This window comes from Drosophila albomicans, chromosome 2L (assembly GCF_009650485.2).
Source record: "Drosophila albomicans strain 15112-1751.03 chromosome 2L, ASM965048v2, whole genome shotgun sequence".
NCBI lineage: Eukaryota > Metazoa > Arthropoda > Insecta > Diptera > Drosophilidae > Drosophila > Drosophila albomicans.
This window is the reverse complement of record NC_047628.2, coordinates 17,580,840-17,595,493: the sequence shown is the minus strand read 5'-3', so window position 1 is coordinate 17,595,493 and position 14,654 is coordinate 17,580,840. Positions and strand designations below refer to the sequence as shown.

Sequence of the window (14,654 nt, the reverse complement as noted above, 5' to 3'; positions counted from 1 at the left end):
ATCCTCAAGTCCTGCCACATACGAAGGTCATGTTGCAAGTGGCAACAATACTTCAGCAGACTCACATAGTAAGGCATGTGCAGCACTGGGTAAATGAACCAGTTGGTTATGAGTGCTTGTGAACCAGTTCAAAATCTCTAAACAAAACTTCAAAATTTAAAAAGTAAACATACACTGAAATATGTATGAATAGAAGAACTACATATGTATGTTGTGTTGTTGTGTGACATAGAATTTAAAAGCTTAACTTTTGTTGTGGCTTAATGGAGTTTCTAAGTGATCCTAAAAGTAAGCTGTAAATATTTTGCCATGAATCAAACGAGCTGCGGGCAAGGGCTTTTGTTTTCTGCGTACTGCCTACAAGTATGCTGCACTTATTATTGTTAAATGAAACGTTACTCACATGCAAACCGAGAAGTTTTTAAGTGAAATTCTTGTATTGATTCTCAAGTAGGGGACGACCAACTTTCGTGTTTAAGCGTGTGCGCCGACCTGCAATTAAATGGTAAGTAGAATAAGTACAGGAAAACCTCTTGACAGCCATTTCTCAGCGTGACTAAAAGCAACATATTATTTTTTGCCGCTGCCTAAAAGCATGCTTTGCCAAATAGTTCAACGGATGCTTGTGCTTATTTTGTTGGTCTCTCAAAGTATGCTGTGATTTAAATTTAATTAGCAATCTGTTTATATTTTTAAGGTACACCTGAAAGTATGTTTTTCTTTGTCGGTTATCAATTTACATTCAATATTCACTGGTTCCAGGTTGCGCAGCACATTGAATTATATACATGTGCGTGTTGTGTTGTGTGTGTGTGTGTTTTGTGTGTTGGGGGATTGTTGCTTTTGCTGCTAGTATATTGCGCATTTCAACTTAACTGAATTATTAGCCGAGTTATGTGAATTATGATCTCTTAGTGCTGATACCATACATGGCTACTACCTTGCTGCTGTTGTTGCTGGTACCTGCACTTAGACATCACCTTCAGCTTGGCTGGCTGCATCCCCCCGACTGTTCTGCACTCTCTGCATCCCTCTCTTCAACTCCCAGCACTTTCGTTAATGCATTTGCCCACTGGCCATGTGGGAGATTGTTTTGTTGTTGTTGCTGGCGAGGCAATTTCACAACAATAACAACAAGAGAATTGTGAAGGGGCATGAACTGTTGACTGCTCACCTGGTTTACCTGAGCTTTCCCAATGTCTGCAGACACAGATAGAAAACTTGCAACACACACACGCACACACACATGGCTAAGTTGGCCGTTGCATATTAAACAAAAACACTTTTCAATGCCTGACTGCAGCTGGAGATGGAGATGGAAAAGAAAGGCCAAAGAGGGGTTGAGGCCAAGTTTCGTTACGAGTCTGGGAAGCCTTTAGCTTTTGTTATATTCATGATGTTGTTATTGCTTTTGTTTTGTGTCATTGCGGCTACCACAAATCCCAGCAGATTGCAGCAACGTTGCCTCAGCCTCAGCCTCAGCTTCGGCTTTGGCTTCAGCAATAATAGAAAACTGAAGCCAGACAAAAATATGGCTGAAGTTTGGTAGAGGCTGAGAGCAGTTTTGTCATCGTCTTGATGCCACTCCGATTGAGGCGCTGTTTGCTACACTAAAGGGATGGGAAGTGGAGGCAGTGTCGCATGGACGAGGATGATTTATGACGCAGCTCGAAAGGATTAGCATATGAAACCAAACAAAGATGCTTGTCCTCTCATCCGCACTCAGCGTTCTGGCTAAAATCGAACCGGAAATGGCTTAAGCAAACACACGCACACACACAGGCTCAGCATAAGGCCAAAGTGTGCGTTAAGCGATTTACGGACTTGCCAAGGACGCACAGCAAAGGATAACCAGCTTCGTTGCTGGTCGAGAAGGGAGACGAGGCGGGAAAGGGGAAGCCAACGAGCTGCAGCATGCGTAATTAACCTTTGACACGGCCCACTCTAAGCGTGTGTGTTTCACTGTGTGGTCTACGCATCTCACTCACTCACTCACACTCCCTCTCCTCCTCTTTCGCTCTGTCTATATATAGAGGGCATTGCCAGGCACATATTCATATTTCATTTGTCTGTCCAGTCCCTTTGGCAATTAGGACAATGCAGGTGGCGACGTCGACGTCGATGTCGACGTCAAAGCCAGTGTCTGCCAATTGAGCTTTTGAACTGTGCAATATGCTAAAATTTGAATTTTGTTCCTAAAAGCAGGTCGTGATTTGGAATGGAAATTGGCAAAGCAACGTTTTGAGCTCCGAATTACGCAAATGTCAGTGAACTCTGGTGTGTTCTAGAATAGAAAAAAACGTTCTTCTTAGCTCATTGTGGATTGGCAGACACTGATTGATTGATATAAAGGATCATCTTAAAAGAATACTAGCTTAATAATAAATAAACATTGAATTTCATTACTTAAATTTTATTTGTAATCCTTTTCTGGTGACATTTTTTATTTGTTTGTCTGGAATAATTCAAATAAAAATTAAGTTGGTTAGTTGAATATTGAAATTGTTGAAATTTAATTTAATGAACCTAAAATCTCAAATTAAAGAATTAAATCTTGTTTCATTTATATTAGGTTATTTATGTAAGTGTTTTATAGTCGATGAACTGGACTACTTCTGCTTCATTTCTTTCTATATTTGGGGAGGTTGCTCATTTTCTATAATAGAAATTCAAAACAAATTTAAATGTAGAACCAATCGCAAGCTTTTTTACTTCAGCTAAATATAGCAAACATCTCTTGATTACTGGATGTGTTTTGTGTGTTTTATTTGCAAGAAAATATAAAAGAAAAACAAGCATAAAGAAGAAAATTGAGTAGTAACTGCTGCTCCAGAGCTCTTTGGCCAGCGAATCCTTTAATGATGCCCATGATCATGTTCGCTGCTCTTCTTCTGCGATTTGTGCCACTTTTTCTTGTGCTCCTCGCCTCCCTTTTTGCCGTGCTCCTTTTTGTGGCCCCACTTCTTCTCCTCCTCGTGCTTCTTTTTGTGGCCCTTGTGGCCCTTTTTCTTGTGTCCCTTTTTGCTGTGTCCCTTTTTGCCGTAGTGCTCCTCGTGTCCGCCCTTTTTGTGCTCGCCCTTTTTGTAGCTGCTGCCCTTTTTGTGCTTCTTGCCCTCCTCGAAGGCGCCGTGCTTCTCCTCGCCGCCCTCATCGTGATCCTCGTCATAGTATTTTTTCTCCTTTTTGTCCTCGTTCAGTTTGTGCACGTTGTGCTTGCCCTTGATTGAGTGTCCCTTCTTGTAGGAGCCATGATCCTCGAATTCGCTGCCCTTTTCACCCTTCTCGCCCTTCTTCTTCTTCTTGTGATGGCTCTCCGAGTGCTTGTGCTTCTTCTCGTGCCCTTCCTCCTCGCCATGCTCGCCCTTTTTGCCCTCCTTGTCGTGATGTCCTTTCTCGCCCTTTTCGTGGTGTTCGCCCTTCTTGTGACCCTTTTTGCTCTTGCCACCATGTTTCTTGTAGTGCTCACTGTGTTTCTTCTCGCCCGACTCCTCCTCGCCCTCCTCCTCGTGCGCCTCCTCATGCTTCTTCGAGGCGGCCGTCTCCAAGTCCCCGGTCCCTCCGTCATCGAGGAAATGGGCGTGGAAATCGGCAGCATCCGCAGTGCCCAGCGGCTCGCCAATGACCATGGCATCGTCTGGAGCATAGTGTGGCAGTGTGGCTGCCATGGCCAGAGTTGCCACCGTTGCCGCTAGCGTTGCCAGGCACAGCAGTTGCCAGGGTATCGCCATGGCGTCGACGTTCTTATCCTTTAAAAGTGTTATCCTTTGAGATGTTGTTGGTGTTGCTGTTGTTGCTGCCACGCCCTGTTGTCGCTGTCTGGTAAACTGCTTTGCGGCCACCTTTGCCTTTTATACGCTCCATTCTACCGCCCTGGGGCCACGCCTCACTGGAGGCCAGTTATTGCCGCTCAGCTGCTCTGCGGCTGATTTGGCAACATTTCTTTGTGGCCCTCTCAACGCCAGTCGTCGCCTAAGTGCATAACGCTGTTCCAAACTCAAAGAAGCAACACACAACACAACACAACAGCAGCAGCAGCAGCAAGAGAAATACAAAAATAAAAAATAGAAGAAAAAACCCTTCCAGCAAATGGCCAACTTCTTGCGGTTTTTGCCATTGGTTTCTCGTGCTGCCTGCCACACTTTTTGCTGCACAGTAACAAGCGACTTTTGTTACGTGCGCATTGCAAAAGCATTTCAGCAAATGACCAAAACATCCAAGCATCCAAACAACCAGATAACCAAACAACCAAACAATCTGACAACCAGACAATTCAAAAACCAACAACTATCATCATCGATTAACCAGAGCATGAACAACGTCAACTTCTCTTACTTATGCTTACTGATTAGGTGAGTCACTTTTTTAATTAATTAAATGTGGTTATGATAGTGAAAATGTTTCAACCAAAGCGGGAAAACTATTATTTAAAGGTAGTAGTCAAATGTCAGCTGAAGTATCAATTATAATACATTAAAAGCGAAGAGTTGAGGTATTTAAATTCAGTTACGTGTATAAATAATATATCAATTATAATATTATTATAAGTGCAGGTGTAAAATATAAATGAATAAAGAAGTCAGGTATTTAAATTGAACAGCACATTTACTTGCACTGCTTTCATTGAAATGAATACCTTGATGAAGCAGTATAAGAAGTTTGCGCAATGCGCATCCATTTAGCACTGCTTACCATAAGATACGCAGACTTGAAGCAGTACAAGCCAACAACGCATTACAGCTAATATGATGGCTAACAATGTTTAGGGTACAACTCAACTTCACATTAGTAGATTGTTTAATGCCTTCAAAATGATAATTATTGATTAAACAACGCGTACTGTAATTAAACAATCAATTAATAAATAGATAAAAGCTGCTCCGAAATGAGAAGTCGATAACTAGCAATTAAATGAAATAGTTAAATCGTCATTTATTTGAAGTCCATTACCCAATTACGGTTTTTTTAGTAACCAAATTATTTATACGATGTCTATATTCCATTGTCCAATTACTATTCTTTTGTTAATACACAAATGACAACTAACAAGTGAAAATTGCATCATAAAATATAAATAAATTGAATGAGAAATAAACAAAATACTTCAATTTAGTTAAATTAAGCGTAATCTTGTTGCAGCTCAAATGCACACTTGAAGCTGTCTATAAATACTCGTATCTTGATTGATAAGCTCCACCAAACCGAACAGAAGTTTGTGAGAGACTAAAGAACAGCAGAGAAAGACAGAGAGAGAACTGGAGAAAGAGCGAGAATGTTGCTATCGCCCTGAAAGCGATCCATCAAAGCGTATTAAAGATTTGCGACACAACTTTTCATCGCCGGAAAAGCAACAAATTTGCTGTGGAAAAGTACAAGAAACAGTACAAGCAAAAGCAAAAGTAAAAAGAAGGAACAACTTTTTGCGGGCGTTGTTAATCTTTACATTTCGTTGGCTGTCGTCTCGGTGGCTTTTGGTATTTATGCGGCAGGCATGCGACTATAAAGCTCTCGCGGGGAGTTATAAATACACACTTTAAAGCAATTTACCATATACTCGGTACTATACTACTACCATGTAGTACAAAAAGAGGGAACCGTTGCCCAGGGTGCAGTTGAGCAGGTTGAGAAGTGAGGGGAGGTGAGGTGCAGTTACAGGTGAAGGAAATGCATTTTAAATGTCGAGGAAAAGACGTAAATAACCCGTTAATGTTAACATGCATACGCTTTGCGGCAGCCGAGCAATGCGTTGCCTTAATTTATGTGTCGCGACCAGGAGCCAACATCGGGTCAAAACGATTCGCCCCAGTCTCTCTCTCTCTTCGTTTCTCACCCCTTTAGTTCTCTCATTTTGCCATTAGCTTTTGCCGGGCGATTCGACGCGATTCGATTCGATTTTCAGCGTGCGCTTGCAAAAGTTTGACAGCCACTTGGCACCTTGGAACTTTTGTTCCTGCCTTCTTTGCTTCTTGCCCCTCTGATTGCTGTCGCTGCTGCATGCCACCTTAGCATGCACAAAGGCACACACACACAACCATACACACACACACACACTGCGCACACCTATACCATTGCATGCATAGAAAGTTCAGTAGTTGGCCAAAAGTCACTTGGCATGCATATAAATTGTCAGCCATTAAATTTGCATTGACATTTTGGCCATGCAGCTTCGACACTGCCACCAACCAATCCACCTCCCACCTTCCACCACCCACTTTTCTCGCTTTTTCCATTGCCGCACCGCCCGCGCTCAACTTTAGGTTTAGTTTTTAGCCTGGTGATTTATTTGTGCGCTCTTTGATTGCATGGCCCGTAATAGCATCGAGAACATCCATCGGCTTGTTTGCCATGTTTTGCTGCTTGTTTTTATTGAATTTGTTGAATTAATTTGGCAGCATCATCAGCATCGCCAGCATCATCATCATCATCATCTTTCGCCGAAGCACAGCATAAAGAAGCAGACGACAAGAAAAAATATACAAAAAATACAACAAAAAAAAAAAAAAAATGAATTGGCCAACGTTGATTAAACCCAGCGTTCGTTGGCATTGACAGGCAGAGTGTAGAAGACCCGTTGTCCACTCCACCTTTTGGCCACTTTCTCCCTCCCATTCCCCTCCATTGTGCTTCAAATCGAAGTTCTGTTCGTGTCCCCGCTGGAGGACATCTTTTCAGCTGCCTCTCCCAGTTCGAATCCTTCCCCCCCTGTTCGCCAGCAATTAGCCTAATACCAAGGCCGTGCTCTGTTGGCTTTTAGCCTTATTGAGTCGCCACGGCGGCATTGATGTCGTTACCGCTGTAGTAGTCGTTGTCGTCGTCGTTGTCGTTGCCTCTGACTGGACGCTACCAATGCCACTCGACTATCTTTCATAATCAAAAGGCGGCTGCCTTGGCTCCTCTCGGCATCATCATTAATGCAAATGACATGAGAAATGGGCAACTCGGACTACTCCTTCGGCCACATTTTTGTTACAAGATTTATGTAATAATTACTAAGCACAAGATTTTTATGTGCTGCTGCTATATAGGGGAATCAATACAAGTACAAGCTTAGTTAGGAACTTTTTCCAGTCACCAACGATCGATTAATAAATTGCTAAAGTTATGAATGAATGTACTGCTTGCTTTTGATGGTGAGAAAATTGCACTGCTTGCGCATATTGGGTATGGTATCGCAGTCAGCTTTTGTCTGCCTATCCTAATGTACATAAGTAAATTTCTTGAGCATACAAAACGTATAGTTAAATAAGATAATGAACTACTATAAAAAGTTAACCATATCTCTAATGCTTTCATTCGTATTTATCTCTTTCTATATCCTTTATAGTCTTAAGTTTGTCACACAAAATTTCAACAATTTGCAGCTGTAACTAAGGCAGCAATTTTAAGCTGCTTCCGCAAGGGTCTTTTCAAATTATTCGTGTTGACTGTTTAAAGCCGCTCAAAGAACTCATTGCCCATTTTGGCAGCTGAAAGACATTTGATGGTGAATGGAACTTAAGTTGCAAGCGCAACCATTACCGTTAAGTATTATTTACCAGCAAAATGTTGCCACCACCTGCAACTGTAACTGCAAACGGCAAAAACTGTTACTGCTGCAAGTCGCTTCGAGCTTAAGTTGTTTCATAGAACATTTTGTAAGAGCCACCCTCGGTTATAGCCCGGTTTATTTATGGCAATGTTTTGACAAGCTTTAAAATATACGCAGCAGCAGTAGCGTAGAGACCAACAAAAAGCAAAGAGCAAAAAAGAAAATCAGTTGAACTTTGATCGCACTTGCAATGCATCGTCGTCTGCCCGCAAATCCCTCAAAGCATAAGCTGCCACTGCAGCTGAGCCAAAAGTAGCAACAAAGCACGTGCAAACTGACGAAATCAAATGGCAGTGCACCTCGTCGTCGAAGGGTGCAGCAGCTGGAGCTCTAGTAAATGCAGCGTGACATTCGTTGGCTTTTTTGCCCTCAACTCAAAAGGGCCAGATAGTCGAGAGCGGAGAACACACCGCTCCAATGCGGTGTATGGAGCGAGGTAAGAGGTTGATGTGAATGTGAATCTGGATGGGGAAGGACGCATCTTGCATCGCTCAACGCAACGTTTCAGAATTCAATAAAAAACCTTTTGTTTTTCCAGTACGCGCATTGAAAACTTTGAGCCAAGGTTTTTGGGCTGACTTACTGGCAGCGAGGCAGCCACCCTCCACCCTCCGCTCTCCATTTTCCACCTTCGGCTGCCAACACAAACTGCTTGCGGTAAATTTACACGTACGCTGCATTTTTATGCTGTGCATTTTTAGCAACAATTTTTACTCTTTCTTGCTAACGCCACCAACCACAACTCAAGCGTGAGTGTGTGGAGGTGTGTGTGTGTGTGTGTGAGAGGTATGGGATACGCACGTGTGCATTGTTTATACAATTTTAAATGATTTGCTGTGTGTGAGTTTGCTTTTCATTTAACCAAAAGCGAACCTGATACCTCCAACTCTGCTTCAGATTTTCAACTGCTTTAAACTGCTTACAGCAAGAACGACAGCCATTTTTTGTTGCGCTCGAAAGTATGCAACGTGAAAAAATCAATGGCTAAAGTTGCCAGCAACAAAGAGTTTATTTTCAGCATAAAGCTAATTAATTCACCATGCGCCATGTGAGCCTCAACGTGGCATACTTATAAGAGATTTGTGCGGGAAAAACAACAAACAACAAACAAAAACTCCTGGATCGGGTTTCGCCATTGTGTTGAGCCATATTTCCCAAAATAAACGCAGCTGCAAATGGGAATACTTTACAACAGCAAGTGGGCTACACCACAAGATACCCTGTAGCGCAGAGTCAAGCGAAATTCACATATTCCACTCCAAGTTATTTACAAAAGCAACACTTGGTACTTCAATTTGTCACTTGACTCAAAAAAAAAAGAACAGATGAAAGTAATTAGGACAATTATGCCCACGGGTAAAGAAGGCTTCGGGTTGCGTAACATTTGCCACAATAGAACACACTAAGGGGCAACCTTAAGTCAGGTAGAAATGAGCACGAGCAAGAGCAGTCAATTTAAAAAAAATATAATAAAAGCACAGAAAGTTTAATTAAGCGTAGTCTGTGTTCATAAGGTAATCAGCTGATATTACAATGTTGCTCCCAAATTCGATTTACCTTTTGATAATAATAGCTTATGTGAGTAAAAAAAGTCTTTGCTTGGCTATGATTTAATTGAAATTCCAATGCAATCCAAGGCTTGACAAATGAATGCGTGAAATTGATGTGAATGCGTAATTGAGAACAACGCTGTAAATCCCTTAACACTCAAGTTTGTGTTGCATAATACATAACACGATTGGATTTGAGGGAAAATAAAGCGAAACTTACGAGTTGCAACAATCTGCAATTGGCCCAGTTGCATTGACAGACGACGCAAAGACTTATGCACCTGCACACACAGACTAAAAGTCTCTTTCATTCTCACTCCCACACACGCACACACACACACACTCGCATTCACACACACAAAAACACAGTCAGTCAGCGGATTCGCTCACTTTGTATTTGCTCATTGGGTTTTGGCTACCTTTATTCTTTATGTGTATTGATTTGAAATGAATCTCCGTGTAAGCTGTCCAGGCGCCGAAGCATGCTAGCTCCCTACTAAGCTCACCCTCCCCGTTCCCCACTCTCCTCCCTATTCCATTTCCTTTTGGTGTACTACAGTTTCTGTGAGGTATTACGATTTGATTGTGGAGTATGTTGCATAGTGAAAATGGCTTGATAACATAAAATACGCTTTGATTTTTGCTAACTAATCTCTTATGAAAGTATCAATCTATACTATTAGAGGTTTGATCTAGCTTTTTGGATTATCATGAGTATAAAGCCAAAGATTCGTAATAGAAAGGAAGTTTTGTTTAACCTTATTGTATTGTAATTCTTCATTATATCACTTGACACATCTTAACACAATTAGATGTCTAGATTTAAAACAAAACGCAACTAAAATCATATTTATATCATGGTATTCCATTTTGGTGTTCTTTATGTTATAAATAGATGCTTGATTTTATGCATAATCTTCACTATAGAGCATCAATTATTCGGAGTGCCGTAGTTAAGCTTTGGATTTCTCGTTTTACCTCGCAACACTACAAATTGCAATGTTTGTTTTGCTTTCTTTGTTGCCATTCTATTTGGGTTTAGCATATAACTTACTGTCATATTTTCATCTAGTCGGGCGCAGTTTCATTTTGGGGCGTTGCCCCAAACTCATGGTCCTCACAGTCCTCTCCCCAAACCACCCCATCCCTACCTCACTTCCTTCCTCCCTGACCGTTGTCTTCTCATTTGGCAGCGCTATGCTTCAGCTTTTGTTATTATTGTGCATGCTTCCATTCAATGCTTTTTTCGTATTACTTGTAAAAAAGTTCTCATCGCTCTTTGGTTTTTTTTGGTTTTTTGTTCTTGCTCGCTGGGTTGTTCTTTGGGTTCTTTGGGTACTTTTGCTTCTGGATTTTGTTAACTTTGTTATTTTTGCTTTACAGTTGCGTTGTGTTACATTCCGTTGTGTTGTGCTGTGTTGTGTGCTGTGTTAGCTCTCTATGTCTGTGTCTCTGCCTCTGCCTGTGTCGGTGTCGTTGCTGCTACCGCTCTCGACGCTATTCAATTTTCAATAAAATATGTAAATTTATACCGCATTTCGTTCTGCTAGCTGGTCTGCTTCAGCTTCAGCTTCAGTTTCTACTTTGGCTTTGGCTCTGCTCTGCCTCTTATCTGAGACCGTTTCTCATCGGCAACAATTTGATAGCTACAAGTTATGGCCAGGCACACCCTCAATACCCTCAATTATCTTCCTCCATTCGTGCTCTGTTTGTTGTGTGGCACTAAGCAGGAAAGTATGTTATTAATTTGTAATTTGTTTACGGTTATTTGTGCACAAATCAAAGGGCAAAGATTGAAACTTTGACTACGCCATCGAGAAAGCTCTGAAGTGCTCAATGGCAAAAGAAAGAACTTTTGCTGATGGCCCGAGAGCGTCTCAGTCTCAGTCTCAGTCTGAACTTCAGTTTCAGTTTCAGTTTCAGTCTCGGTTTAGTTTAGTGTGTTGCCAAACACTTCAATTCCCCAAATGACAACTTGACCGTACATTTTGAAGCAGGAGCCTGAGATTTGTTTGAGCACAGTTAAAACGATTTTGTGGCTGGAAGCGTCTTCTCGCCTGTGAAAACCCAATAAAGTCTAAACTGTCTCAATAGAATTAAATTAATCGACGAGGTGACGTAAGCAAATAATGCTTCTCTTGTTTATTTATGCAACCTGCCAGATAATTATGTGAACATTTCATTTTATGGCCAAGATAATGTTTATTAATACAACTAAATTGCATTGCTTCTATGTTCCCATTATTGGTAATGCTCAAAGTATATTTCAATGCTCATTCTACCAAATAATTTCTGCAATTTATGGCAAATTGAAATTAATGCAATCACCATTTGGAACCACTGTGCGTACAGTGCAGCTAGTGTAAATATGAATTTTGTATATTTTTATTACTAATTCGCGGTACTCGCCGTAAACATAATCAATCAATCATTAAACAATACTGCTGGCCTGAAGTCATACAATCAAATCAAATACAATCAAATCAAATAGTATTCGAAAGGGGGAAAGGGGAATTAGAATAGTTAGGCAAAAACATAGAGGGAGAGAGAGAAAGAGTGAGAGAGAGAACATTGTATATCCGTTGAATTCAGTCATTCTGTTGGTTTTGTACATGTATTTGACTTTTGCATTTTTCAAACAACACATTTGCTTATTCATTCATTCCGTCATTCATTCATTTGTTGGTTCCGTTCGTTCGTCGAGTCATTCATTCATTCATTGTCATTCGCTCGGTGTGTGTGTGTGTGTGTATTTATTCATGCATTTGTTTGCTTTTTGACGCATGTTCCCGAAAAATTATGTGCAAACAACGTTGAATTAAAACACAGCAGCCAACAAAATAAAAATACAAAAATATAAATGTATAAAACAAAATAAAAATGTCAAATAAGCGCAAAGTCAAACAAAAGGCGGTGCGATGTGAAGGCACAACAAATAAAAATAACAACAACAGCAAGAACAACAACAACAACAACAACAAGGACATGCAAAAGCAATTTAATTGCGTGGCCAACAACAAAAGGAATTCTCTGTTTGTTTGCTATTCTCATTGTTGTTGCTGTTGTCAATGTTAATTTTGCTGGCAGAGAAACAAGTTCATAAATAAGTATGCATATAATTTTGTTCTTCTTTTATTTTCCAGCTTTGTATCTGCTAGACACATTGAGCAAAACACTCTCTGTGTGGCAGCCAAAAGCCAGCAGCAGCTACTCGTGTTGAAGAGGGGGGCAGGCAAAAACAAAACTCTCAAGTTGCTTTCTACTTACTAAAACAAAAGTTAATTAGAATGCCTCGTCATAATGCGAGGCCAACGGAAAACACAACTCACAAAAAAGTTGCAGGCAGTAAATTAGATTAGCAACAACAGCAACAACAAAGCGAATGACACGAACAACAACGTTGACAAAACAAACACAACAAGCAATTAAAAATGTAAAATTTTTCGTCAACTCCTCCCCCACACACCAAATTTTGTAGCCGCATTTCATTAGATTTTCAAGTTAAATTAAGCATTGCATACTTTTGAGTGCTGCGCTTTTATAGCCACAAAATTCAAGCAGTTGCACGCTAGCAAGCAGTGCAGAAGCATGCTTGAACCGCATGTGAGTGATTCAATATTCAATTTCAAACCAACTAATATTTATGAACTATAAACAACAGCAGATAAAATAAATATTAGCACATAAAATGCAATATTTAATATTATTTGCAATATTGGACTCAATCAATGTCATAGCATGTGTCGATCACGTTTAAAGGCCCACAACTGGCAATCAAATGAGATTGCCAGAATGCTTTTATAATTGCGTACAATCAAAAGTGTGTTGTGCTCTACTTTTCCATAAAAGCGTAAACAATAAAATCGAATGGAATGCATTTGTATAGTTTTATATTGCTTTGGACCTGGTTAATTAGATGCTGCAGCAGCAACTGTGCTACATCGATTTTTGTTGCTGCTTTTGCTGTTCTTACTGTGTATCAACTTTTAACTAACCATAATTTATGATACTCGGGCAGTTTGTAGAACTTTTCGTGGTTTGCCCAAGCACTTTTGGGTCGCACTGTTTGTTCTTGCTGGTTTGCTTGCCTGGCTTCTTTTGTAGTTGTTGCTAGCTGGCATCGTGTCCATGTCTTAAGCTATTTTTAAATGTGCTTGGGGTAAAAGTTTTGGCGGCCAGGCCAGGCCAGGCTCGACTCTGCCCGGCTCGGTGCGGCGTTTTGACAAATTTTTGGCCAACATCATTTGGCAAACAGTTTACTGAATGTTGCAGTTTTGCCTGCTGCTAGTTTGACGAAGCCCCCGTAATGATAGCCCCAAAAAGTTGCAAGTGCCAATGAGTTTTTAATGAAGCTCCTTTTGAATACACGAGTGCAAACAGATTTCGAACAAGACTTAAAGTCAATAGAGACAGACACAGAGTCAGAGACGGAGAAGGAGAAGGAGTCAGAGACGGAGAAGGAGACACAGACAGAGAAGCCTTAAACTAGACTTGGTTCGTTTTTGGTCATATTTCCAACACGGTTGCAAAATAAATAACAGGACAAACTTTTCAATAAATAAAATTAAAAACTTTTCTTCTTTTCTTTTTTTTTTTGGCGCAACGGTCAAAAGTTGGTCGCCAGGCGGCGCCTGTTTCGAGTTGTGCAAACAAACCAAAGAGACAGCCAAAATAGGAGACACAACGAACGAATCGCAGGCGGAGGCGAAGGTGAAGGTGGAGGCGGAGAAGGCTCAAACAAACGCCAATTGACCGTAAAAATGTGTATATACATATATAGCAGTTAAGCGGAATGCCTGTAAAGTAAAAGTAGGAGAAGAAGGAGATGCTTCCAAAGGAGTTCCATTGAGATAGTGCAACTGAATCAAGCTGTAGTGAAGCAAAACTGAAACTGGAACTGAACAGAAATGGAAGCTGAAGCGCTTGAGGTTTGAAAACAATCACCTTGACAGAGTTTTTTGATCAAGGAATTTCATTTAGCAATTCGGCCAAGCAAAGTTTTCTGCCTGCTGCCGCTGATGCTGCTGTTGCTGCCCCAGCCAATCAGTTGGGCAGCTGAGTCAACTTCGGGTCGCGTCGCGGGGGCAGCTAAATCAACTGAAAGTTTGGTGCGAAGAAAAACAAAATCAGTTTCGGTAAATGGATGAGAAAGGGGCGCAAGGAGGAGTGGAACGACGATCGCAATTGGAGGGAGAAATTGACGATGGGAGGCGGATGCTGTGTGAAGTGCGCAAAATGAATTGGTCAAGTGGAAAAAATTGCCAGTGAAGCAGCAGAGGGAGCAAAACAGACACAGAGTGAGTGAGCGAGTGAGCGTGAGAGGGGGAAGAAGAGGAAGAGAGAAGCCAAGAGCAGTGCCAAAAGTATTGAAATACATTTAATGAAAAAGTTAGACGAGGTCGCGGGGGAGTCGAAACAAAATGAAAACGCTCAAAGCGAAACGTGGACGAAGCAATTGAGCAAACATAGCAAAGTTGATGTGATTTTTGTGTAAGCAACAACAAGAAGAAGAGAGGAGA

The 14,654-nt window shown here is 41.1% G+C and overlaps 1 protein-coding gene and 1 long non-coding RNA gene across 2 annotated transcripts in view; both read right to left on the bottom strand.

The window, feature by feature from the left end:
- Positions 1 to 2,408: 2,408 nt before the first annotated feature.
- The window catches only part of LOC127565122 (uncharacterized), a 216,065-nt gene continuing 203,819 nt past the window's right edge, over positions 2,409 to 14,654 (bottom strand). The window contains exon 10 of the long non-coding RNA XR_007954510.1: positions 2,409 to 2,455. This is a non-coding gene — a long non-coding RNA (uncharacterized LOC127565122). The remainder of the gene's footprint in view (positions 2,456 to 14,654) is intronic.
- On the bottom strand, positions 2,841 to 3,769 carry LOC117564937 (cylicin-2). The gene has a single exon (XM_034243890.2). It carries the CDS (start codon positions 3,726 to 3,728, stop codon positions 2,856 to 2,858), a length of 873 nt encoding a protein of 290 aa, XP_034099781.1. The 5' UTR covers positions 3,729 to 3,769; the 3' UTR covers positions 2,841 to 2,855.